The following is a 26690-nucleotide window of genomic DNA, read 5'->3' on the forward strand; positions in this document are numbered from 1 at the left end:
ATGTTCATATCATCTTCATTTTCTGGATCACATGTCTCAATGCTCTTGAAGACACACACGTATTTAATTTTTAACGTAAGGAGAAAAGATAGAATCAAAACAAAGACGTTTCCTCCGTCTCTATTAATTCACTTTGTTCAGCACACCCCAGAGGGCACTGAATTCTTTACAGGAGTAGATTACTCTGTTTTCAATCACTTCCCTGATTGGGTTCCTGCCATTTCTTTTATGGCTGGTCCACTCTATGATCTCAGACATTAAATCTTTCTCTAATCCAGACTACTATTTCTTACCCAGGGTTTTGTTGAGTCCTGATTAAATATACTGAAAAGGTAGGATCTGGACTACACAGAACTGCTGAAATGGGGAGAGTTTGTTTTATATGACAGAAAGCCTAAATTCTGGAAACTTCCTGACTCTGGATATCATTAGTTACTGACCAAATCTATTAGATATCTTTTAAAAATAAAAAAAAATATGGCAAAATCGCTAATTTGGGGATGTGGGAATGTCAAATGATGGAAGTGTTGACATGTAACAAATACCATTGATCCAGAAGAGCTGGCACCAGCAGGATAACCCTGGGATCTGGAGACTGTGTATGGTCTAGTAGTGCGTATGGTGGATTTTTCCCCCACCAGTGAGAAAGGATTTTTAAATGTGTGTTGACAAATTAGAATTTGCTTTATGAAAATTTATTTTCTAACACAATTGTTAGAACATGTGTATTTCATAACACGAGGGAAACTCTCAGTATAATGAAGAATGATTTTCTCACTTGGGGATCATCCAGGCTTCTCTCCTGGGCCTTCCCCTTGAGTTATTTTTAATTAGTTGTTACAAGCATAGAATTTTAGGACTTGTTGGGACCTCAAAGATCACCTGGTCTGTCTCCTCCTCATAACTAAATCCCCCCTGCAAAGGAAGACTGGATCATCAAGAGCTGTTCTCTCAGCTACTTATCAGATGTTTCTGGGAAAGGATATTGACACTTTGGTCTGACACCAAGTTGAAGAATCCTCATGAGTTGTTAGAGTCCTTGTAAACCGTGTTCCTCCAACTAATGGTATGTCTCAAATTACCCCTCGGAACTGGTTCATACAAAGAACACAATTTGTGCCCCATAGATTTTAATGTGAAGCACATTTTATTTCATTAGACACTATGTTAGTCAGATATATTAGGAAATGTTTTAACAAAATATCTAAAGTGTCACTTGTCAATCCTTCCACAGAACATGGAAAACACACTTTTTCTGCCACAGGAATCCCTTTACTAGAACACACACACACATTACTATTTACACAAATGGAGTGCTTACTATAGATGTCAAATGCTTTGCATGGTTTAGGTCATTTCCTCCTCCAAACGAACCCTTTGTAATAGGCACTATTATAACTTTTATTTTATAGAGGAATAACTTTAGGCTTAGAGAAATGAAGAAATTTGCTCATAGCATTGCAACGGAAATTCAGACTCAAGCAATCTGACCCCAGAGCCCAGATTCTTCAACCTGTTATCTATAGGATACATGTTCAAATCCTATAGGCTCAGCTCATTCATTTCTCTCAATTCTAGGTTCATGTCCATTTCTAATTTTTCAGAAAGAGAATAACATCTCAACTGAGAATCACAGAGGACCCTGGAAGGCCATTCAGCCTTTCCTCTCAATGCCAACTCAACCCAGGCCCATCCTGGACCAGCCCTCATGGAAACTCAACCTCCGTACCTTCTTGCAATCCCCAGTTCGGAGCCAGTGCCTTCCCTGTGGCTTCTTGGGGATGCCATCTACAAAATATTTCTCTTTTCTTTGTAATGAATTTGTATTCCCATCAACTATCTGGCCCTGTGGCTAAAATTTCCCGTCCTTAAGAAACGTTTTTAAGCTTTCTACTGGGTTTTCTGTCTCCAGTTTACACTGTCATGGGGATCTGTTCTTATTTGTCTATCTGGTTTTCTTGGGGTTTTTTTGTTTTGTTTTGTTTTGTTTTAGTCTTCTTCCTCTCTCTCTAATGTGATGTGTGTACCCTAAGTAATGTGATCTGGAGGTTATGTATCCTGTTCTCCAGCTGCCCAAATTTAATTTTAAAGTCCTTCCTATTTACAGGAGAGGTGTTTTATTTCAATTCCCCTCATAAAATGAACAAAGTTAACAAGATGCATCAGAGATAAACAATCTTCCAGACATGTTTCTGGAGTATGACAGCACTTCCTGTCCAATTCCACCAAAAGAATGTAAGCACAGTGTAAACGTTTGTGTGGAAATATGGTGGTGGTGGGTCAGGGGGAGTTGATAGGAACAGGAAACAGAATAAGAAAGAAACAGAATAACTGCATGGATTTCTATTAGCTGAGAAGGAAATTCTTACGTAGGTTACTCTGTCATGACTACGTACATGTGGCACACGTCTGGGAAGAAATAAAGAGAAGATGATGACAGAGGGAAAATTTCCTGCATCACAAAAGGCATCTTAAGTCCTTGTTTCAGAGCTGGTTGAAAAGAAAGGCCACAGATTTTTTTAAATTGATGTATAGTTGGTTTACAATGTTGTGTTAGTTTCAGGTGTACAGCAAACTGATTCAGATATATATATATAGATATATATATATATTCTTTTTCAGATTCTTTTCCCTTATAGGTTATTACAAAATATTGAGTATAGTTATCTGTGCTATTCAGTAAGTCCTTGTTATTTACCTATTTTATATACAGTAGTATGTGTGTGTTAATCCCAAACTCCTCATTTATCCCCCCCTTAACCCCGCTTTCCTCTTTGGTAACCATAAGTTTATTTTCTATGCCTGAGGCCATAGATTTGTAATGGTTTACTAAATACATATCAATCATTGTGGGCCAATGGATGAAGGTCAGTCCTTACTTGGAAGGGGGGATTATGCTCAAAAAGACAATCAGATGTCTTTATCTTCTTGTTAACAAGGCATAAATGTAGAAAAGTCCACAGAGGGTGGATAACAAAGCGGAGACATTTTATGGTAATTCGCTGTATATGGCTCATTCTTTTTCCCTTTTATGCTCAATTCCACTCAGGATGTGGCACTAGAGTTCAAATCCTCTTATCACAAGGCACAAAAGTAAAAGTTTTAGCCTTGTAGAATTTTTAAAAAATGCTTTCACTAAGGCACATGAGTATTGAGCTATCTCTATTTTCTTTTTTAATTAAGCACAATGGAAACTTCTGTTATGAGCCACTTCACTCTGTCTCATTAAAGCGTGTTATTCACTGGTCTTCTCATTGGGTCTCATAACGGGAAAGTATTATTGGGGCATGGGAGAGAGATTGTGGCTAAGTTGCTAATGACACCACATATGTCCAAATCTACATTCTTATCACTCCTGTGGGTCTGCAACATTATATCCACATTTTCTATGCAGTATACATAAAGGCAACTCCGAATTAATCAATTTTTTGTTATGCAGAAAGGCAGCTATTGTGTATTTCTAGGGAAAATCTTTATGGAAAAAGGAATACCTACTATGTACTACAAATGGAATGGAAATGGGTTTTTAACATTAAAACTACTTGGGAGAATTAACAAGCAGTAGGAAAATTCATGACAACTTAATGCATTGTGCTAGCATGTTATCTTGCTGATGCCATTTTTATTTCTTTGCTATATAGAATTTTACTGTGCTATAATTAACCAATTATGTAGTGCAGCGGGCCCTGAAATATGACCTTATCCAACAAAAAGTTTTTAGGAGAGTCCAATATGATTCCTGACTCTTTGCCCAAAGACAGGACATGACGGTTTTCATTTTGGTAAAGGGACATCCATCTGTTATAATCTTATATATGAAACAGACATTCTGTAAACCACTAGCAAAAAGTAAGAGTTGTTTCAGATGCACTTAGCTAACTCTGGAGTGAAAATTCTCTTACTCAGTGCCCTAAGAAATACAGGGAAGGGACCTGGGTAATTACTGTAATGGATAACAATGAGGCTTAGAATGATTCAAGAGAAAATGCTTACCAAGGCAACCTGTACTCTGATGTGATTACAGGCTCACCTTTTCAGGCGCTTCCTTTAGGTCACTTAAGTAGATAGTTGAAGAGACAATGTGGTTAGATTATGATATGTAGCTTGGGGATGTTTATTTGAACCTGCTATTGTATAGACATCTTTATCCTTGATGAGGTTTCCAAACTGTCACCTCCAACTTTTCTTATCAGTGTACTCAGGAGAAATGAAAACAAAGCACCATGTAACGGATCTTTCCATTTGTGAACTGTCAATGTTGAAATGACCTATCTCACATCCTGACAAGAAGGACGGATCAGCTATCAGGTAGCTCAGCCTTGAAGCTTTCCTCTCTCTTTCGGGTCCCTGTGGCATTTCTCTGGCTTCATTCTCAGTGCACATCTGGGCACTAATCCCCTCCGAAGCAGATTCACTCAATCCTCTGAAGCCAAAGCCCTTAGTTTTCCATCTGCTGGAATAAAAAGGAGAGGGAGCAGGCTCCCCTTACGTCTCAGACTCAAACTAAACACCCCACTATTTTCACCCTTCTGTTCCTGCCAATGAGGAATGTACATGTCATTTACATGGACATTTCTGTGATCCTCCAGCACAGAAGCAGCTAAGTTCAGCAAGTAGAAAGGACAGAGGTCAGAAAACTACCTGATTTTGATGTTAAAGCTTAAAAAACATGGATCCACAAGTTCTTGTCTCTCGACGGTCATCCCATGTAATTATCTTCCTCGAAAAGAACTGTTCTAGCATAAAGGCACTGGATGCTTAGTTTATGCTTGTAATTTGGAACCTCGGACTCACTGCTATTGGTACCAACTGCTTAATCTTACACTCTTCGGTCTTGGGGCATTGATTTCCTTGTTGAGGGCATTTAGGTGTGGCCATCTGTGATAGCATAACACTAAGGTCCTGTGCTCCAGTCACAAGTGACCTAGCAACGATCATACCCCAATATTAAAGTGACCACTCAGAGCTGTCAGCTCCATCTCTAGGAGGAATGCAGCCCTCAGGGACAACAAAAGGAATCCAGATGCTTTGTTGAGAGCTAAATAAAATCAAAGAATTGTAGGTCATCCAACAGCCAAGCAATGTCATTGTGTAACTGCCAAGAGAAGTTGGGAATTGAGGACTTGCTTTAGGGTCGTATCTGGCATAAAGGGAAAAAAATGTAAAAGAAGGAAATCCCCAAATTGGAACATGACCTAGATCGTTCACGAAGCGACTGCTCCATAAAGCTGTTGCCAAATGCTATTTTAATCAAACCAAACCTTCACTAGATCTCTATCCTGAGAGCACAGCTAGTTTCACCAAGAGCACTCTGGCGAAGTACCAGCTAGAAGCATAGAGTGATGCTGGCATCATCTAACTAGACTGCTGTTCATTGATTCCTGCAGAGATAGTAAAATGCTATTCATTTTTGTTGACATGAGTAGCCACTCTCTGTCTAAAAGGGCAGAATATATCCCGGTGTTGGGCTCTCAGAAACATACCCCTTTCCCACTGACGTATAAATACATCTCATTCACCTCTATGATTTCACAGGCTTCACTCTTTTTCCATCACAAAGCTTAGTCATTGTAGCCATCAAGAGTCTCTGATCATGTCTGACAGACATCTTTTTTTTTTTTACATCTTTATTGGAGTATAATTGCTTTACAATGGTGTGTTAGTTTCTGCTTTATAACAAAGTGAATCAGTTATACATATACATATGTTCCCATATCTCTTCCCTCTTGCGTCTCCCTCCTTCCCACTCTCCCTATCCCCCCCCCTAGGTGGTCACAAAGCACCGAGCTGATCTCCCTGTGCTATGCGGCTGCTTCCCACTAGCTATCTATTCCACTACTGGGCATATACCCTGAGAAAACCATAATTCAAAAAGTCATGTACCAAAATGTTCACTGCAGCCCTATTTACAAAAGCCAGGAGATGGAAGCAACCTAAGTGTCCATCATCAGATGAATGGATAAAGAAGATGTGGCACATATACACAATGGAATATTACTCAGCCATAAAAAGAAATGAAATTGAGTTATTTGTAGTGAGGTGGATGGACCTAGAGTCTGTCATACAGAGTGAAGTAAGTCAGAAAGAGAAAGACAAATACCATATGCTAACACATATATATGGAATCTAAGGGGAAAAAAATGTCATGAAGAACCTAGGGGTAAGACAGGAATAAAGACACAGACCTACTAGAGAATGGACTTGAGGATATGGGGAGGGGGAAGGGTAAGCTGTGACAAAGTGAGAGAGTAGCATGGACATATATACACTGACAGACATCTTATTATGCATATTACAGAGGCAAAGAATGCTAGAAAAACCCATGCTTAAGTAGAAAAGGGAATAGGGGAACAAATAGATTAAACAGAAAGTAAAGGCTTACACAGCATTTTAAACTCATGGGGGGATTTAACAGAGCTCTCAACCTTCAGTGCTGAACATGTTATAAACCTCACTGTTTCCCTATCCGTTTTATTTCCACTATTAGAAAATGTAAACAGAATATCCACTAAACTGCACATGTGAGACTAAAACCACACATGGCCAATGTCCACAGGAGGGTTTCATTCAGTACTTAAAGCAATTTCCTGAACCTCGGCTTGACTGGCTCTAAGGAAAGAACTATGCTTTGGAACTTCCCAAGTACATATGCGTTTGTGATGGTTAATTTTATGTGCCAACCCAACTGGGCCATGAGGTGCCCAAATATTTGGTCAGACATTAGTCTGTGAGGGTGTTTTCAGATGAGACCAACATTGAAATTGACAGGCTGAGAAAAGCACATTGCCCTCCATAATGTGGGTGGGTCACATCTAATCAGCTGAAGTCCTGATCCTCTCCAAGTAAGAGAGACTTCTCCTGCCTGAAAGCCTCTGAACTGGGCCATTGGCTCTTCCTGGTTCTGTAGCAGCCTGCCAGCCTTTGGACTTGAACTGAAACATTGGTTCTGCAGATTCTGGACTTGCCAGCCTCTATAATAACATGAACCAATTTCTCATAATAAATCTCTTTACGTATGTATGTATGTATGTATGTACGTATGTTTATAGCCTGTATCTTATATACGTATCCTATGGGTTCTGTTTCTCTGGAGAACCCTGATGAATACAATACCTCAGATTTTAAAATTGGGATCTAGACTGGTCACTATCCTCTTAATGCTGGTAATTCCTTTTAGCCCTAAACATAACTCTTACTCAACTAAAAAATAACTATATATTGCAATACAAGTGCAAATGAATAATATTTACATATTTGGTAACAATTCTTTCTCACATTAGGAGCTAACCATTGTCTGTCTTCAATCAGTAACTTTAAGACTAAGTGTCAGTCAACCAAGGTTGAAGCTTGACATTCACAGAATTTTCCCCAAGCCCAAGTTCAGTTGGTGGTTGTTAGGAAAGGTTATTACTATGGTTATCTAAAATTCAACCAGTACTTTCTTATTTCTAATATTTCAAAAGTATCTAATGATCATCTAAACTATAATCAGTAGCCACATAGTTATACTGTCAACAGCTTTTTAGAAGATATATGAGATTAGAGTCCTAATCAATGGAAAAATAAGTTAAAAAACATGTTAAAAATAGTCATACCTTAAAGGTATATTTCAGATAACTCTGGTGGTAGTCAAGGGTGGCCTACCCAGAGACACATTTCCTTAAACTTCTTGCTAATGAGTTTGTGTTGTTTCCTTACATTTGAAAAGACTGGAATAGACACTTCATCAAAAAACATAGATGAATGACCAATAAACAAATGAAAATTTGCTCAATATCGTTAGCCATTATGGAAATTAAAATTAAAATCACAAATCTACTTACTCATTAGAATGACTTACTTTAAAAAGACCAATACCAAGTGTTGGCAAAGATGTGGAACAATTAGCACAGTCACATCTTAGTGGTAAAAATTTAAATGATTACAGCTACTGTGGAAGGTTTCTTATAAAGTTAAATATCTAATTATGATATGACCCACCAATCCCACTTCTAGGTATTTACCCAAAAGAAATGAAAATACATGTCCACACAAAGATCTGTACACAAGGGTTCATAGCAGCTTTGTTCATGGTAGCCCCCAAATGGTAACAACCCTATGTCCGTCAGCTCATGAAAGGATAAACAAATTGTGGTAGATCCATAAAATGGAGTACTACTTAAGAATAAGAAAGAACTAATTACTGATAGAGGTAACAGCATGGAGGAACGTCAAAAGCATTATGTCAAGTGAAAGAAAGTAGAAGGTGGCTGGGGTAGGAGGAAAGGACTGACTGCAAAATAGCATGAGGAGACTTTTGGGATTAATGGAAATGTTCTCTGTCTTATTTGTGATGGTGTATACAACCGTACATGTTTGTCAAAATTCATCCAACTGCACAATTAAAATGGGTGGGCTGTATCATATGTAAATTAGACATCAATAAAGCTGATTTAAAAAAAATGTTTCCTTACATTTAGGAAGGGGACGGAATGTATTTATTCGAGAGCAGGCCCTTTCATCACTGAGACTGGTGGGTAAGTCCCCTTTAATTACAGACCCTTGTATTGTATCTGACACACACAGGCTACTCAGTACTAGTACCAGCAAACAAAGGAACTACGGGCTATGAGAAAGTGCTTCTTTCAATGTTTCAATGTATTAACCATTTAGACTTATCTTGAAAATACAACTGTTTGTAGAGGCTTGCTTTCAAGCATAGCTAGTCATATTGATACAGAAAAATAAATGCAACTTGGATGTTTCCTGCATACCATAATCTTCCCAAATAAAAAGGACATGTATTCCTGAAAAGATGACAAACTATTGAACTACACTGTTTCTTTCTTGCTGGATATTTTCGAAGAAGGCAACCTGGTTCTAGAGAACAGGTATACCCTGAATCTCCTGTTTTTGACGGATCTAAGAAAAATCAATACACCTTAGCACATCTGAGTGGGCAAGTAGAGAAGGAATTGATATTTACTGAGCACCTATTCTGTTCCATGAAATATTCAAATACATTATTTTATCACTGAGCCTTGACAATAACCAAAAATAGGTACTTTTTTGGTACTTACAGTCAGAGAAGTTAAGCAGCTAAGTGACTTGCCCAAGATCACAAAGCTAGTAAAGGACAGCACCAAATTAAAACCAATCTCTATGTGGCTCTATTTGACCCTCCCATACTTTCATACCCAGGCAGACAGTCCCTTGAAGATGGCTGTAATGTAATCTCAAGAATAAAGCAAAGGCTTGGGAGTTCTGAAATGAGCATTCTATTTCCTGCCTTGCCAGACCAATTTGATACAAAACCCACCCACCTCCTCAGTGCCATATTTTCCCCCCCTTTGTAAGGTAACAGTCACAACACATCCCTTTGTCCCAGAACCATGGTCTCTGAGGATCATGAAACACTTTATAGTGCTGTAAAATTCCTGGGACAAATACAAGCATATGGTGATCCGTATCAGAATTTCACCAAACCTAAAAATGCTGGCCCCTAAAAGAAAAGACTTGCTAAGCTCAAAAGTCTAACTCATTTTCTTTCATCATGTATCTTCAAATCATATCTGGTTACGTCCATCATAAATATACGCATTTGTGGAACTGACAGTGATAACGATGTTTAAAATGACCCCATATCAGGGCTTCCCTAGTGGCGCAGTGGTTGAGAGTCCGCCTGATGATGCAGGGGACACGGGTTCGTGCCCCGGTCCGGGAGGATCCCACATGCCACGGAGCGGCTGGGCCCGTGAGCCATGGCTGCTGAGCCTGCACGTCTGGAGCCTGTGCTCCACAATGGAAGAGGCCACAGCAGTGAGAGGCCCACGTACCACACACAAAAAATAAATAAAATAAAAAAAATTTAAAAATGACCCCATCTCTACTAAACATCTCTTTGTCTACTTTTCGACACTTTTCACCCATATTCTCTTTGCTCTGGGAGATTTTGTTTTCTGTGAACTTATTTCACCGAATTAACGGTCATTGCATTTCTTTTCCTATGCTGGACAGACACAGAAGATGTGCAACAGAAGGTGTTACCTAGGATGCAGAGACCATCTGTGCAGTTCTCGGATTCTTGGCTTAGGCCTTCACAGAATTTGCCCCCGTTTCTTGGGGCCGGGGCTGTGCACTCTCGGATCCGCAGATGCTCGCACTCCGGGCTGCAGACTGACCACTCACCCCACACCTCCCAGCTCCCGTCCACTTCAAAGGAAAACAGAGGGAACCATCGTTAGAATGAATCTGGCAGCTGTCGGGAGACTCACCCCAGGGCCACTGTTGTTCTTAGAGCTGGATTTTAAACCGTCACCACCACCACAAAACAAAATAATATATGTGTTTATCTTCTCTCCGTGGTTTCTTTCCTAAAGAGACAGGCTAACAAAAGCAGTGGCGTAATTCTCTTGCTATTTCAGGATGAGACTAATTTACTGAATTTGGGCAAATATTTGAATTACCCGTGCCCTTGGGTTAGCTAATAATGTTATTATCCATTCTTTCCCCATCTTTCATGCCCAAATGCATCTTAGATGGACAGATACACTATGTGCAGGAACCACTGGTAATCACTGCTTCCTTGTGGGTTGATAGTTTAGAACAGAGAGTAGAATAAATGCTCTTCAAGTCCTAAAAGCCCCTCAATAATAAAAAGTTAAACCCATATATACTGACAGTATTAAACTAAAACAGGTCAGCCAAACCCCAAGATGCCAAGACTTACACAAATAGAATTTCTTGGGTCGTGCATTGCTGCTGTATGTAGAAACGAACAAACTGAATCTAATTCCCCTAGAAAACCACCCTAGAGATTATGGCAGCTGTTGGAGACAAGTGTCCCACTATCTCCCAGGAATAGGCCAACCATGCTTATGTGGGTTACTGAAGACACTGCCATTTTTAATCTAGAGCAGCTAGTCAAGAGCAGGGTAAAATACAAATACTGAACTTGAAGCAAAATGTCTGAGTCCTTATCTTGGTTCTGTCAACTTCTTGGTGGAGCAACCCTAAGCAAGCACTTAGCCTGACTTCACTATTTCTGTCAACTGGGGGTCATAAAAATCACAACACAGAGCTAAGTGACATTACATGTATACATGTATCTTGCACAGTACCTGGCACATAGTAAGCACTCAATAAATGTATATTGAATACAAATTCAAAACAAAGCTCCAAGCATATGCTGCTGGTGAGAGCCTGGCCTTCGCTCTGAGTGGAACTAGACTCGCAATTTTAAAGACACGAGTCTCTGGTCCAGTGTCCTTGGAGCTAATGTTTGATCATGCATGTGAGACCCAGGATCAATTCATTTCTCAGTGGGAGGATATGCTTTTCATTCAGAAAGTCATCTTCCATCTCCGCTACTCCTCATTGTATAAATTGGGTGAGAGCCAATAAGATGAGCAAAAGAACTCATAAAAGCCATATTTGGTAAATGAAGCCTCTCTCTATTCAGAGAGGAAGGCAAGCAGAGCCCAAATTCGAAATGGAAACTGCTGTGTTACAATCTCTGCCAATTATATTGCCAATAAATACAAAGGTAGAACTGATGAGGTTAGTTGACTGGTGACTGATGATAAAAGGTCAAGGATTTGGTACCTGTTTTGTGCTCACAGACAACTCACTTAATCCCTATTATACAGATGAATGCTACAACATGGGAGAACCCAAGGAGAGAAGGGGATGGCTTAGCCCAATCAAACACTGGTAGTATAAAAATACGTCAAAACATTTGGCTTATTGATGGTGAGTGTCTAGGGTCATGTGAGTATTAAGAAAAAAATTATGCCCCCAAACAGAGGTATTTCACCCATGTTCTTGCTATTACAATGAGTTCCACATTAGCACTTTGGACAAAGGCTCCACTCAAAGAACTTGGAAGGTGGTAACTTTCGAAAGGAAGGTTCTACTGAAAGCTTCACACCAGCCCAATAATGTTGGTGGATCCGAAGGGAAAAGGGAATCTACATATATCTCACCAGGACAAAGAGAAGTGCAGGTTATTTTCTGCACTGACATTCCCTCACAAAAGGCTCCACCATTGAGAGGAGCTGGGTTGGTGCAGGTCCGGGAACGTTTCTGCCATCCTCTACCACAGCGAACATTGCAGGCTGACCACTCTGTCCAGGAAGACCAGCCTCCATTCACTGAGAGAGAAAAACGGGGAGGGGAGAAAAAAAAGGAAAGAGGTATTTACTGATTGCCTACTATGTGCAAGCCACTTGCCAGGTGTTGTGAGTTGAGTACCAAGAGACTGGCGGGGACCCTCACCGGCTGCCCCATCGTGAGGCAACAGTGGGGCTGATCTAGTCTCCACCCCTCAGTCTACTCTTCTGATACAGGAGGGATGCAGAGAATTTGCATTGCAAGGAAATGATGAACCATAGGAAGAACTCATCAACATATCTCTAAAGCACTTGAAAATCCAGAGTATGAGAAGAAAATATCAGCATTTGAATTTCTATTAACTTTAAGGGCTTCAAAAATAAATCCCAGGGCTCTTCTATTGTGGAAGGGAGTGCCTTTACTTCAATAGCTGGGAATTGCATTTATACAATACCTGAGATATTCAGCAAATAGTCATGTTTGTTTTTGGTGGATTTCATATGCCAGGAGAGGAGGTGCCAACAGCAGGTCTGGGGAAGATGGGGGTGTGGGTGTTGGGTTTGCGAAGAGTGGGAAGCAGAAGTTGCCCACCTCCTTTCGTTTCAAATATAAACAAAATGGAAGAAAACAAACAACTTTTTAAATTATTTTGAAAAGAGATCCAAAATGTCGCTGACTATCTCCAGAAGTCCAATTCTGGATGAAAGAGAAACAGGCATCTGCCTTCACCTGTCAAAGGGGTAAGGCAGGAGAGAACGCTATAATGGATAACCCCCAAAGTCCTTTCTGTTCTAAACACTGAAAGATTTAATGAAATGCACCCCCCTCTACCTCTCTGCTTCCTGTCCTATCTATCCATTCCTGGCCTTTGGGCTGGTCTTACCATAAACCACCACTGTGGCTGACAGGCTCCTCCTCTTGGCTACGATGTTGGCCGCCATGCATGTATAATTTCCGGAGTCCGAGAGCCGCGCCTGCCGGATGATAAGGTTGTGGTCTGCCCTGGTGTCAATGTTCTCATCTTGTTCAGAGTCAATGGGCTCCTCGTTTTTCAGCCATTCCACCTATCAGGAGACAGCAATGTTTATAACTCATTAAAAAAAAAAGAACTTTCCTGGAGTTGGAAGATGAGCAGTTAGGGCATATGGGAGAGAGCTGTACCTAACATACAGAGTAGCAACAATGATTTTTAAAAATCTTTATTCCATATCCCATTCTTTTTGGTATACTCAGGACATGAACACTCAAGCTAATAAACTGGAGGCCAGAAAATAACCTAAATATCCTATTGACTTTGACCTATTTTCTAAAAATGCAGTGGGAGAGAGGAAAGACTGTAATTAGGTCATTTCATTATATTTCATTGTGTTACAACTCTGACGACGATGATGATGATATTTTAATAACTGGCCCAAAATGGAGCTCAGAAAAATCAACACATATATGTAGAATTTGTAATTGGTGCAGAGAGGACATTATGTTGTCAGACAGGGTTTGAAGTCAATATGTTTCCATTTAAACACATTTTAATAAAGGTGCGATGATGTCTAAAGGCCAATGTAACACAGATTTGGGTAATCATAGGCACATAAATGAAACTCAGACCTCAATATTCCCTGGGTTTGGGGATATGTTTCTTTGGTGATCATTTATGTTACTACTTCAGTGATTCAGCAGACATTTAGGTTGGATCAGGCACCCCAGACATCTAAGCCTCAGTCTCCCTTCCAAAGGAGCTCACTTTTTACATCCTCTGAGCATAGGCTAGTCCATCTTTGGTTTGTTTTCTCTAGCTTGCTCCTACAGAACCTATTTCCCTCCTTCCATCTCCACCCTAATCCTATCCTTGGTCCAAAGTTCTCTTTCCTTGGACACCTGAGGAAGACCCAGATGAGACCTTCTGCTCCCTGGATCCTCATCCTCCCCACAGCTGGGGTGCACCATCCCTACATCTCTTATTTCATCAAGCAGACCAGTCTTCCCAGACCTAACTGCATTCCTTCCCCATTTTGTCCTTTGCTTCCACATCTAAACAATGTCTCCACTCTCTCATGACATCTTGGTAGCACCAGATGCAGCTCTTGTTTGACAATAACCATTTAGCTCTAGTTATCAGTATGTGTTATACACAGGAATTTAACAGACACATCAAAACGGTAATTCAGGGCTTCCCTGGTGGCGCAGTGGTTGAGAGTCCACCTGCCAATGCAGGGGACACGGGTTCGTGCCCTGGTCCGGGAAGATCCCACATGCTGCGGAGCGGCTGGGCCCGTGAGCCATGGCCGCTGAGCCTGCGCGTCTGGAGCCTGTGCTCTGCAGCGGGAGAGGCCACAACAGTGAGAGGCCCGCGTACCGCAAAACAAAACCAAAAAAACCCCCCCAAAATGGTAATTCAACACAAAAAGCAACAGCAATGACTACAACAAAAAGACACCACATGGAAGCACACGCATCTGGGTTCTTTTCACCATACCTTCCCTGCCCACCACTAGCATAGATAATTGAAAGTTGGCTTTAGTTAGCTCATTTCATGTTTATATCTAAAGAATTCTAATTTATTGCCAATAATCAAGTAACGTCTGTTAGACAGCAATTTGGTCTAATAAATATTTTTGGCTTCTATAAAAAGGGATTTATTGGGGACTTCCCTGGTGGTGTAGTGGTTAAGAATCTGCCTGTGAATGCAGGAGACACAGGTTCGAGCCCTAGTCCGGGGAGATCCCACATGCTGCGGAGCAACTAAGCCCGCAACTGCCACAACTCCTGAGCCTGCGCTCTAGAGCCCGCGAGCCACAACTACTGAGCCTGCGTGCCACAACTACTGAAGCCCGTGAGCCTAGAGCCCATGATCTACAACAAGAGAAGCCACTGCAATGAGAAGCCCACACACCACAACGAAGAGTAGCCCCCGCTTGCCACAGCTAGAGAAAGCCTGTGTGCAGCAATGAAGACTGAACACAGCCAAAAATAAATTAAAAAAAAAATTTTTTTAAAAAGAGATTTAGGGCTTCCCTGGTGGCGCAGTGGTTGAGAGTCCGCCTGCCAATGCAGGGGACACGGGTTCGTGCCCCGGTCTGGGAGGATCCCACATGCCGCGGAGCGGCTGGGCCCGTGAGCCATGGCCGCTGAGCCTGCGCGTCCGGAGCCTGTGCTCCGCAATGGGAGAGGCCACAACAGTGAGAGGCCCGCGTACCGCAAAAAAAAAAAAAAAAAAGAGATTTATAAGAAGAAAACCTATAACGATCTTTCAATATTTATCCCAAGTACCATCCCATTAATGAGAGTATAGAATACTAAAAGTCATCAGCCATCCAAAATCTAACCTAGATGAGGTCGATTTTTAGAAGAGAAAATGATGCCAAAATAACCAAAAGAGATCTGAGAATTGCTTTAAAACACGATGAAGAGCTGAAAAAACAACATGGTACAGGACCGCAAAGTAAGGAAGCAAGCCTGACTACCAACCCCAGGAGTTCCTCAAGGCATCACCATGTGCCAGCCTGGTGGTTTAAGAACTAATGATGACCCAGAGCCCAAAAGCACTGCTCTGTTTAACAAAGCAGGACAGTGGAGCCAATTTTAAAACACATCTGACCACCAGCCCATGACAAAATATCCTTCACTCCCCACTAACACTGCATATTTTCCAACCATTCATTCATTCATCTGACAAATATTCCAACCTTTACTGAACACTGGAGGTCGTCCTGAGAGTTGAGTAAAGTGAGATAGAAAAAACCAGCATAGCCTCTTCTTTCATGGATCTTACTTTTAATGGACAAGATGGAAACAAAGAAGTTAAATCCACATCACCACCAGAAAATAAGAGCTGTCACCAGTATGTGGGATGAAACACTGTAAAGCCAATAGGATTCGATTTTTTTTTTTTTTTTTTTTTGCGGTACGCGGGCCTCTCACTGTTGTGGCCTCTCCCGTTGCGGAGCACGGGCTCCGGACGCGCAGGCTCAGCGGCCATGGCTCACCGGCCCAGCCGCTCCGCGGCATGTGGGATCTTCCCGGACCGGGGCACGAACCCGTGTCCCCTGCATCGGCAGGCGGACTCTCAACCACTGCGCCACCAGGGAAGCCCAGGACTGATTTTTTAAACCACCATCACTGTTGTGTCACTGGAAAGAACAAATTGGTCAGCGTAAAGTAAGTCTGAGAGTCTGAGGAGCTTTGGTTCCACTCCACTCTCCTCCTGGTCCAGAAATTCGGAGTGTAAATTGCCTGACTTTCTGATTATTAATTTCCCATCCTTGTTACTTCTAGCACCTACAAAGCCGTTCTCTCCTGTCTCCACCTGAAGTCACCTTCTTATTCCATACTTTCCCCCAAAACAGCTGGTCAGGAAGTTGGGAAAGTCTGGTCATGGTCCATAAGTAAATAATTCCTAGTGAGGAAATAACCAGAAAGAGCCCTGGGGGCAGTGACCCTGGAAACAGAAAAGGAGTCCCAGCACCTGGAAATCAAAGAAAGCTTTCCTAAACAAATCTTGGCCCAGAGAAAATTAAAGCCACAATCATCAAGTAGAGGTCTGGTTTCAAATTGAAAACTTATATAAAAATACATCATACACCAAATTAAGTGGGCAACAAACTAGGAAGATATTTGCCAGAAATTTGATATATAAAACAATAATAATATGATGATCTGAGGGATACTGATCTGAATCACTCAAGCTCTCATATCAGTTGATGATAAAATGCCATCCAAGATAAGACAGAAAAAACACATGCTAATTAAACAATTGAATAAATATTCTATACCACTAATAAAAAAATTCAACAACAATATAATGACATTTTTCCTACCCAAAGAGCAAAGATTAAAATTACACAAGCATACACAGACACACACATACATATAGTTTTTTTTTTTTTTTTTGCTGAACTTACAGAGCATGGGGCATTTCTGTTATTGCTGTTCTACGATTATCTCCTTTCTAGGACGACACTAATAGCCTCTTAACTACCTGGTCTGTCTGGTGCTTCCATTCCTGCCTCTACAGTTGATTCTCCACAAAGGGATCAGGTAATATCACTTTCTGGGTCCAAATCCTTCAACAGCCTTGAACCCCACTAAGAACAAAATTGCAAATCCTTACCATGGCTAACAAAGCCCATCTTGGTCTGGCCCAGAGTTAATTCCCCATCTTAGATTCCCTAAGTAACCTCTGCACAGTCTACTCCAGCCCTACTGGACTCCTTCCTGTTCAAGAAAACTCAAAGCCAGTTCCAACATCAGGACCTTAACACCTGCTGATCCCTCCACCCAGAAGCCCTTTCCTGCAAGTATCCTATGGTTCAACCCTCTTTTCATTCAGGTCTCTAATCAAATATTTCCTCCTTAGAGAGGTCTTGCCGAACAATCCTTTCTAGTATAGCAAGGCCCCTTCACTCCCGGTGTCCTGCTTTAATTTTCTTCCTAATATTATCTCCATCTAATAGGCTTAAAGATAGTAAAAGCCTTGTAATTGTGATCCCAGGAATTTACCAAAGGAAATTATTAGGGCTACAAACAAGGATTTAAACAAAATAAACTAGTTTTTTGTAGCAAAAAAGAATGAAAGAAAAAAAAAGTATGCCAAAGCTACAGGCCAAGTAACAGACCTTTGTTTAAATAAATGATTCAGTAATAAAATATTATATAGCACTAAAAGTCTTGATTTCAACTAGTGAAAACACTGAAAATGCTCATAATATATGGAAGAGTCAAAATGCAAAAGTATGCTCATTGTTATCATAAATTTGTAAAAGCAACAAAAAAAAGAAATCACAAACATACATACACTTAAAAAATGGTTGGAAGAAAATGCAATACGTTTGCAGAGGTTTTTAAGAGAAGACTTGGAGTAACTGTTGTTTTTCTTCTTGGTGGTTAATTGTGGAACATTCAAGGAAAAAGTATTTAGTAATCTGAAAAAAAATCACTTTAGCTTAAAAAAACTCCTTCACTTATGTAGCACAGTGGTATTCAAATTTATATTTAACCATAGACTGCTTCCTCAGTTTAAAGCTTATGTGATCATAGGATATATACGATATGTATCATATGATATCGCTTATATATGGAATGTAAAAAAATGATACAAATGAACTTATATACAAAGCAGAAATAGACCTACAGACATAGAAAACAGACTTATGTTTACCAAAGGGGAAAGGGTGGGAGAGCAATAAATTAGGAGTTTGGGATTAACACATACACACTACTATATATAAAATAGATAACTAACAAGGACCTACTGTATAGCACAGGGAACTCTACTCAATATTTTGTAATAACCTGTAAGGGAAAATAATCTAAAAAAGAATATATATATATATATCTGAATCACTTTGCTGTATACCTGAAACTAACACATTATAAATCAACTATACTTCAATGAATAAATTAAATAAATAAGTAAAAATGAAGCTTTTCAGAAAGCCCCAAGTGAAAAACAGATAAATAAGGAAAGCTCTTACAACAGGTGCAGAAGTGAGGGTATTGGAGTCACAGAAATGAGGGGCCCTAAGCTGCAATGGCCCACACCCAGGGCCACTGTTTGTAAAATTCCAGGAAAGGTAATTCACATCCTTCTTCCCTATGTCTATCATGCCCAATGGAGATGTTCAGCGAACGTGTACCATCATATAAGCTGACCCTGCCATACAATCTACCGCCACCCACCTACATGTGTACTATGAACACGTACAATGGTCTGCTACTTGGTCTCCCCAGATCATAGCTTGAAAACCATCAACACAGGATGAATGAGGTATCCCAGGTACATACACATTCTGGTCTACTTGGTGTTCACGCTGTCATGACTCAGGTCCATCAACCCAATTATGTCTATAAACAATCGGCACATTAGGAGACACCTAACTGCGGGGCTGTTTTTTATTTGTAAACTAATAGTTTATCCATTTAACTGATGGCAGGATCTTTATGAGAAAATCAGTTTGGTATTTTCTGGCCTTATAAAAGTGACAAATTGCTCTTCGATTTATGCTTTTGTCACTTAGAGAAATGTTAAAACACTTTTGATGAGCTAAGTGCTCCTAATGTAGAATAGTTTAATAAATAATAGAAAAAAAGCATTCCTACAGCAGCAGTTGCAAACTAGAATGTTCCTGGGGGCCAGGGAGGTAACGTAAACTACTGAAGCGGAGCTGGGGGCAAACATCCACGTGCGTTGCTTGCATGCTAAAGACAAGGGGCTATTCTTCATGCCCACGAAGGAATGAGCTCACGCTCAGTTTTCTTAAAAAATGTTATTTTCTTTCTCCTTTTGTTTCCCCACTTTAGACAGAGACAAGAGTATTTTTAAAAATTAATGATAGTGTAATGAAAAATGACCGTGAACTCATTTTTGCTTTAAAATTTCTGTTGCTTTTAATGTATCACAGTGGTCTTCACATTTACGGAGTATGTAGCTTCAATATCAGGATGTACGGGGACCTGGTGCTGATAATGACAAAAATGTAGATTCCATGGTTTGTGCAAATAAATATGCAGCCACCAGTTGGGTTCACACTACTGTGACCAGTTAACCAGATCCTTCCATCTTTCTTGAGAAGCCACAGCTGTGTATTTTCATGTACTATTTCTTGATTCTAACATGATGGCTCATATATTACAAAATATATTGTGAGGGTCAAACAAAACATATCCATGAACTCCCTTCTTCTCCAAATACTACAACACAACAGCTTTCTGGCCCTTTGTGAATGTTATCACAAAGAGGAGCTCAATGTCCTTCACTGAAGTTAATTCCTTTCGGTAAGTCTGCTTCCCCCATCATCCTAGAATGTTCCGGTTCATAGGTATCAGGGCCCATTCTCAATGCTTTCTCATGTCAAGCACCTAAGATGAACTTATATACAGTATCCTACAAGTATCATAAGGGCATGAATACTGAGTTCAGAAATGATTTTATAAGAGGTTGTCAATACTGGAAAGCCCCCATTAAGCTCTTAACAAAAGCAATTCACATTTTCAAATTAGCATTATGGGATCCATACAGTGATCACCTGAGGCTAAGGGACTTTTTTTTTTTTTTATCACTGATCCAAATGACCTCATACTAACAGGTCATCTCTTTGACGGAGAGGCTTAACTTTCTGGAATGTCATGGGAGGCATTCACGCCCTGAGAGGAAAAGAATTCTTCATGTGGTTTCTACTCATTTAGCTTAGATGGATAATCCCAGTTAGGAGTGTGGGAAGTAACCAGCTACTTAGAGGTAATGAGCTAATGGATTTTCAAGATGCATGAGTTCATTAGCATAGTGTTATGTGCAGATGGTCTGCAATTTGTAGATTTTTCCAGTTTATAAACAAATCTGGAAAAGCAGACCATCAAAGACAATTAGATTTCATGCCCAACAGCAGGTTCCTGCTCAGTCATTCTGGTTAGCTGGGGACAGAAGGTATGTAATTGACAACCCTGTAGATTTCCTCAACAATAGGCAGCATGGTGTAATTGGATGGGAGGCAGCCTCCTTTGGAAGAGCGATGCTTCATGGGAGATCATCTTATCTGAGACATGGGTTAGATTTGAAAATCTCTGCATGAGTCCTGACATTTCGCTTCTTCTGACCTTTTGTCAAAGACGTCCTGTGCAGGTATACACATAAACTCTACACCTAAAGGTTTATTTCCATCAGACAGCATGTCAGGTTCTAATGCTCCTGTTCTTGTTCTTAATAATCCATAAGAGCATGAGAAGGTGAGTGCTGTCATTAATCATTTAGGAATGTAAAAGCTAGAGGAGAAAGAGAAAGCCACTTTAATAGGCCAGCTCTCTTCCCATGCAGGATCCCAAGCCTGTGGTCTTTTGAATTCTAGATAGTATCAAGCTGGAACTCTCTCTCTCCTCTGTATCCCACAGAAAATGCTAATGGAGGCCATTTGTTGGTATCATCTACCAAGTGTTCTTATCTCCCCCACCCCCAATTCCAGTCCTCTTGGGATTTGCTAGATGAAATATAAAATTGAGTTGCTCATATATATTAAAGATGTAACCTCAGATTTCCGACTTTAGAAGCTTTTCAATTCATCTACTCATTGCTTGGGGTCATTTTCTTCTTGCACAACTCAGTGGCAAGCTCCTTAAGAACAAAAACAGTATTTTAAAATGTTCCTATATCTTGCACAGAACCTTCTTCTGAGGATATGCAATGGCACCTGTTGAATAAATTTTTTAGCCCAAATGGATATACCTGCAAGGTTAGAGACTGGTGTGATATACATACACACATACAATACAACTTCAAACTGCATTTTAGGGGTTGGACCAAGGGAGGGGATATTATTCTTTGCTTTAAATTCCAGGATTAAGCATAGATATGATCTAGAAGAGAGACATTTTTAGCATGGTTGTTCTTAACTATAATCTGGGAACCACTAATATTTCATAATGGCTAAATAGGGTCTCATGTTGAATTTCATGTATTTGCTCAAGATATGCGCTATGTAAGAGTAATAAATGCTTTTTCTCCTCACTACAGCTAAGAATGCCTTGGGAAGGCAACCTTGTCTGATAGGACAGGGTGGAGAGACAGGGCTACACTAGGGTGTACGAGAGAGGTCAAGCCAGGGAAACACTGGAAAGTCACCATTCACAACATGGTTGTTCCCTACATAACCTCTCAGACATTTTTGTAAAGTTACCACCTTACCAAATAACAAGTGTGACTGGATTTCTGTGGGAAAACAAGAGAAGGCTGTGGCATGCATTCTAGCTGTTGGGGGCTAACCAGAGATGGTACACAAGGACACAGGGGTGGGGAGGAGGGGACCAGGGAGAAGTAAAGATGGGGCTCCACAGGACCCTGGAGAAGCCCCTGACTTCCACACCCTAGGACATTAGTCTAACCAATGTTTCTTATTTACTTAAAGTCACATCATGAAATTTGATCAAATGAGTATTTCCCAGTCTAAAAAATGAGACCTAGCATTTCTTGTGTACTCACTATGTGTCAAGTACTCTTTTAAACACTGTACATCTGTTAATTAATTTCACTCTTCAAATGTCCCTATGAGGTCGACACCATTTTCATCACTCCCATTTTGCAAATAAAAAAACAAAGATATTAAGTACTTTGCCCAAAGTCATATATTATATATAGTTAACGGTAGAGCCAGAATTTGAATCCAAGTTTCAACTCCAAGTCTTGGTTTTTCTTTTTTTTTTTTTTGGCCAAACTTCACGGCATGTGGGATCTTAGTTTCCTGACCAGCGATGGAGCCCGCACCCCCTGCATTGGAAGCGCAGAGTCTTAACCACTGGACCGCCCGGGAAGACACTCCAAGTCTTGCTTTTAACCAGTGTTTAGTCAACCATATCATTTGCCAGCTTTGGGTGGAATGACCCTGTGCCATTTGCAAAATTACATTAAACATAATTTTGAAAACGTATTTGGGGATTTTACAATCATTCCTAAGGACGGGGTGCACAAAATATCATGACAAAAGCAACACTGTTGAAGAAGTATATTGCCTCCCAGAGGGTTGATTTAAAGGCCAGCTCTCATTTGAATGCACACATTTTGGTTATATTATATTAGCATGTCAGGATGTTCAGAATGTGACCAGACTATTTTAACATCAAAAAATTATTCAAACTTAATATTTGTCCCTGTGTAGCTCATTAGAAGTTATGGTAGCCCTCACCAAGTTATCTGGTGTTTGATTTTGCTTTTGAGCAATGGGCAGAAATGAATGGAACAAGTAGTCCATGAAATCTTTGTGATGACAGCCTGCAGTCTTAAAATACTCAAGAAGGCCAATTGTATCGAAGTCTATTGGGTGACTTACAGGAAATCATTTGCCTTCCTGAGAAAAGGGGTAGGTATTTCTGGCCTTTTACCTGGTTGGGCACGGATGTGATTGTGAAGCTAGGGCAGGCATCTTATGATCACGAAGAAAAGGCAAAGGAACCCACAGAGATACTGATCACTGTCTTTACACTCTCAGATGAACACATTGCTATACAATACTTTATCTCATTTGATCCTCACAAGAACCCCAAGGCAGGCAAAGAAAATCTCATCCTTCCCATTTTACAGATTACATGATTCACCGAAGGCAACGTACTTGGAAAATGGTAGAACTAGAACTGGTAGCGTTCAAGTCATTTTCCTGCCACAAAACATCAGCCGTGGGCTTCCCTGGTGGTGCAGTGGTTGAGACTCCGCCTGCCGATGCAGGGGACACGGGTTCGTGCGCTGGTCTGGGAGGATCCCACGTGCCGCGGAGCAGCTTGCCGCGGAGCAGCTGGGCCCGTGAGCCATGGCCGCTGAGCCTGCGCGTCTGGAGCCTGTGCTCCGCAACGGGAGAGGCCACAACAGTGAGAGGCCCGCATACCAAAAACAACAACAACAACAACAACAAAACATCAGCCATTTTCTTGTCTCTTATTGACCACATGAAGGGCCACCCCTTAATATTTCCCATGACTTGGCTCGGCATTCTAAAGTAACTCTTAACTGGGACTTAACTATTGCAATAGAGTGACATGCCTCTACTCAGAACGGAGCAAATTATCTTCTCATGTTAGTTTAGGCCATCACTTGTTTTGCTACTTTCAGATTACATGTCATCTGTCCTCTCTGCTCTCCTTGATAATATTTCCTTCAAGTTATTTATAACAGTACTCTCTTGTTTCTCCTTTTGTCTTCCTTTTCTTTCCAGACTGGATAGATTGACTTTAAAGCCACCTATACTGCAGTTGCTGACATTTAGCTCCACTTATCTGATTATGCATCACAAAAGGAAGCAGAAATTCAGCTTAATTGTGAAGCCACAGCTGCAGAACCAGGCAAACTAGAGAAACCTAATGATCACAGACAGAATCACACTCACGGATGCTGAAAATGACAGACAGGAGTTCCTTTGTAGAAGCCTGAATTCCGATTATGGAACTTTATGTTCTGACATTGTATACCTCTTGTCAGATCAGTGTTGTCCTTTAACTTCCCCATTTCCGTTATGAAAGTCAGGTGCAGCCTCATTTTTTTTTTTTAAATTCATTTTGACAGGTAAATGGTCTCGGAAAGTAAACACCCTGATCAACTGTTTACTGAAACTGTAACATTGTCATGAGTGAAAAATGAGACACGTTTACATTAATGTAAAGCATTTACAAGAATGATGATGAGAGGGAAAAGACAACACTGAACAGATGAAGCATAAATACAAAAATAGGGAGAGATTTGCAATCAAAAGACGATCTGTAAGGGAGGGTGTCTGCCACCATTAATTTTTCAGCTGTGCTTTCCCTAGTGCAGTGGATCCTGCTCTTTGCTAATTCTACCTTTGCTCATTCCCATCTGCTATGGGAAAAGGAATGCTGGTTTTTGAATCTTTGATAAAGCAACCCCTAGGAGATGCTTCCAAAGCTTCTCAAGCTTTGAATTGGATTGGATATCCCAAGGAGTGACCTAAAACGTAGTATCATGTGCCTCTTCATTTTAAGGGATTATTTTAGGATGGGAAGAACTCTAACAACGTTACAAAGAGTTGGCTTTCAGAGAGACTCAAAATAGTTTCTGCATTCACATTTCCTCCCATAATTGCTGGTATGTAAATCAGGTTTTAAAGCGGTAGTGAGGGGATATTAATTAACAGTTCCCTTTTTTTGTTCCTTACAACCAGGTAACATATACTCAAGTGCTGAGAAAATAGCCATCTTAGTAAGGATTAAAGACTCAAAATGTTCATATCATAACTGGTTTTTAAAAGCTGGTATCTTGAGTTACATACGATTAGATACAGAAATGCAAACACATATCACTGACACGTGCATACACACAAACCATTGGAGAAACCAGATCTGTTCAGAATAAAAATGTTTCTATCAGCTACATTGAAAGGCTAATCATGTAATGATCTACAAAGGAAATGCAGAGACAGATATGGATGAGCTCAGCTTCCATATATTGGGTGGCTGAGAATGAATTAGCATAATCATAAATTTGTTCCAATTACAGAAGGCAATTATCAGAGCCCAGCTTACAGCATTTTCAAAATGAAATCAGCAAAGTGCATCTACAGCCCAGGTATATACCACTGAGTTAATGGTGCTTAAAAAAAAGGCTCTATGCTCATTCACCTTTCATCCCTTTGATGACCGTATACTCCATACAAGTCTCCTTTTAGCTGACAGACACAAAGCCACCATGAAAGAGGAAAAAAATACATGCTGTACAAAAAAAAAAAAAAAAAAGTCGTGCTTAGTATAATAACTCAAGTGCAAAATAGCCAAATTCAGACTCTGAAGTCTTGTATGGATGATTTCTCTAGATCAGTGGTTCAGACAGTGCTTTTACATTTTAGACAGTAATTCACATCACCCCTTGTGTTCTCTCCAAAATGTTGATTAGGAATAAAACTGTGAGTAAGCCTGTCATTAGCTGCTCCAAACAAAAGTTCTTTGTGCAAAAATGTAATGCTGCTGTTTTGCAAAGGTAACCCCACCACTATTCCTGTTGTTTTCATGTTGCTTTCCTGTTATAAATAGAACCTGCTGCCTTGTTAATCACTGCCAACCTGGAAAGAGTACAGGAGAGTCAAACATATTTTGTACAGAAGGCAACAGATTTAGTCTCCTAATTTTAAGGCCGAAAAGGCAATTCAATTTAATCAGTTAAGATTATGCTTAGGGCTTCCCTGGTGGCGCAGTGGTTCAGGGTCCACCTGCCAATGCAGGGGACACGGGTTCGTGCCCCAGTCCGGGAGGATCCCACATGCCGCAGAGAGGCTGGGCCCGTGAGCCATGGCCGCTGAGCCTGAGCGTCCGGAGCCTGTGCTCCGCAACGGGAGAGGCCACAACAGTGAGAGGCCCGCATACCGCAAAAAAAAAGAAAAAGAAAAAAAAAAAAAGATTATGCTTATATATACTAGAATGTGCCCAGCACATAGGAAGACACACACTAAAGAGGAATATTACTCAGCCATAAAAAAGAATGAAATAATGCCATTTGCAGCAACATGGATGGACCTAGAGATTATCATACTAAGTGAAGTCAGTCAGATAAAGAAAAATATCATGATATCACTTATTTGTGGAATCTAAAAAAATGATACAAATGAACTTATTTACAAAACAGAAATAGACTCACAGACATAGAAAACAAAGCTACAGTTACCAAAAGGCAAATGGGTGTCGGGAGGGATACATTAGAAGTGGGACTAACAGATACACACGACTATATATAAAATAGATAACCAACAAGGACCTACTGTACAGCACAGGGAACTATATTCGATATCTTGTAATAACATAACGGAAAAGGATATGAAAAAGAATATACACACACACGTATCCCGGAATCACTTTGTAGTACACCTGAAACTAACATACCCTTGTAAATCAACTATACTTCAATAAAAAAATTAAAGAAAAAGAGATACTCAAGAGATTGCAGATTAGTAAGAAAGACAAAAAAGAATTTCTACTGTAACTACATGCAGTGAGTTTTACTATTACATAGGATGATAGGCCCAGTGGAGCTGAAGCAGGGTAAGAGGAAGAGAGGGGAAGAGAGACTGCTACATGTCAGAGGCTATTCTAGGCTCTTTCACATCTTAAACCACTTGGTGAAGTGG

General features: G+C 40.4%; 1 protein-coding gene across 3 annotated transcripts in view; it reads right to left on the bottom strand.

Moving 5' to 3' along the window:
• The window catches only part of UNC5D (unc-5 netrin receptor D), a gene marked incomplete at both ends in the record, with an annotated part of 603454 nt that overhangs the window by 101713 nt on the left and 475051 nt on the right, over positions 1 to 26690 (bottom strand). For 2 of the 3 annotated variants that reach the window (XM_079726834.1, XM_079726835.1), the window contains 3 exons: positions 10027 to 10191; positions 11964 to 12131; positions 12974 to 13154. In XM_079726834.1, the coding sequence (XP_079582960.1) occupies positions 10027 to 10191; positions 11964 to 12131; positions 12974 to 13154 (514 nt within the window). The remainder of the gene's footprint in view (positions 1 to 10026; positions 10192 to 11963; positions 12132 to 12973; positions 13155 to 26690) is intronic. The other variant, XM_079726836.1, reaches the window with a different exon arrangement.

Source organism: Hyperoodon ampullatus (assembly GCF_949752795.1).
Source record: "Hyperoodon ampullatus genome assembly, chromosome: 20".
NCBI classification, from domain to species: Eukaryota; Metazoa; Chordata; class Mammalia; order Artiodactyla; family Ziphiidae; genus Hyperoodon; species Hyperoodon ampullatus.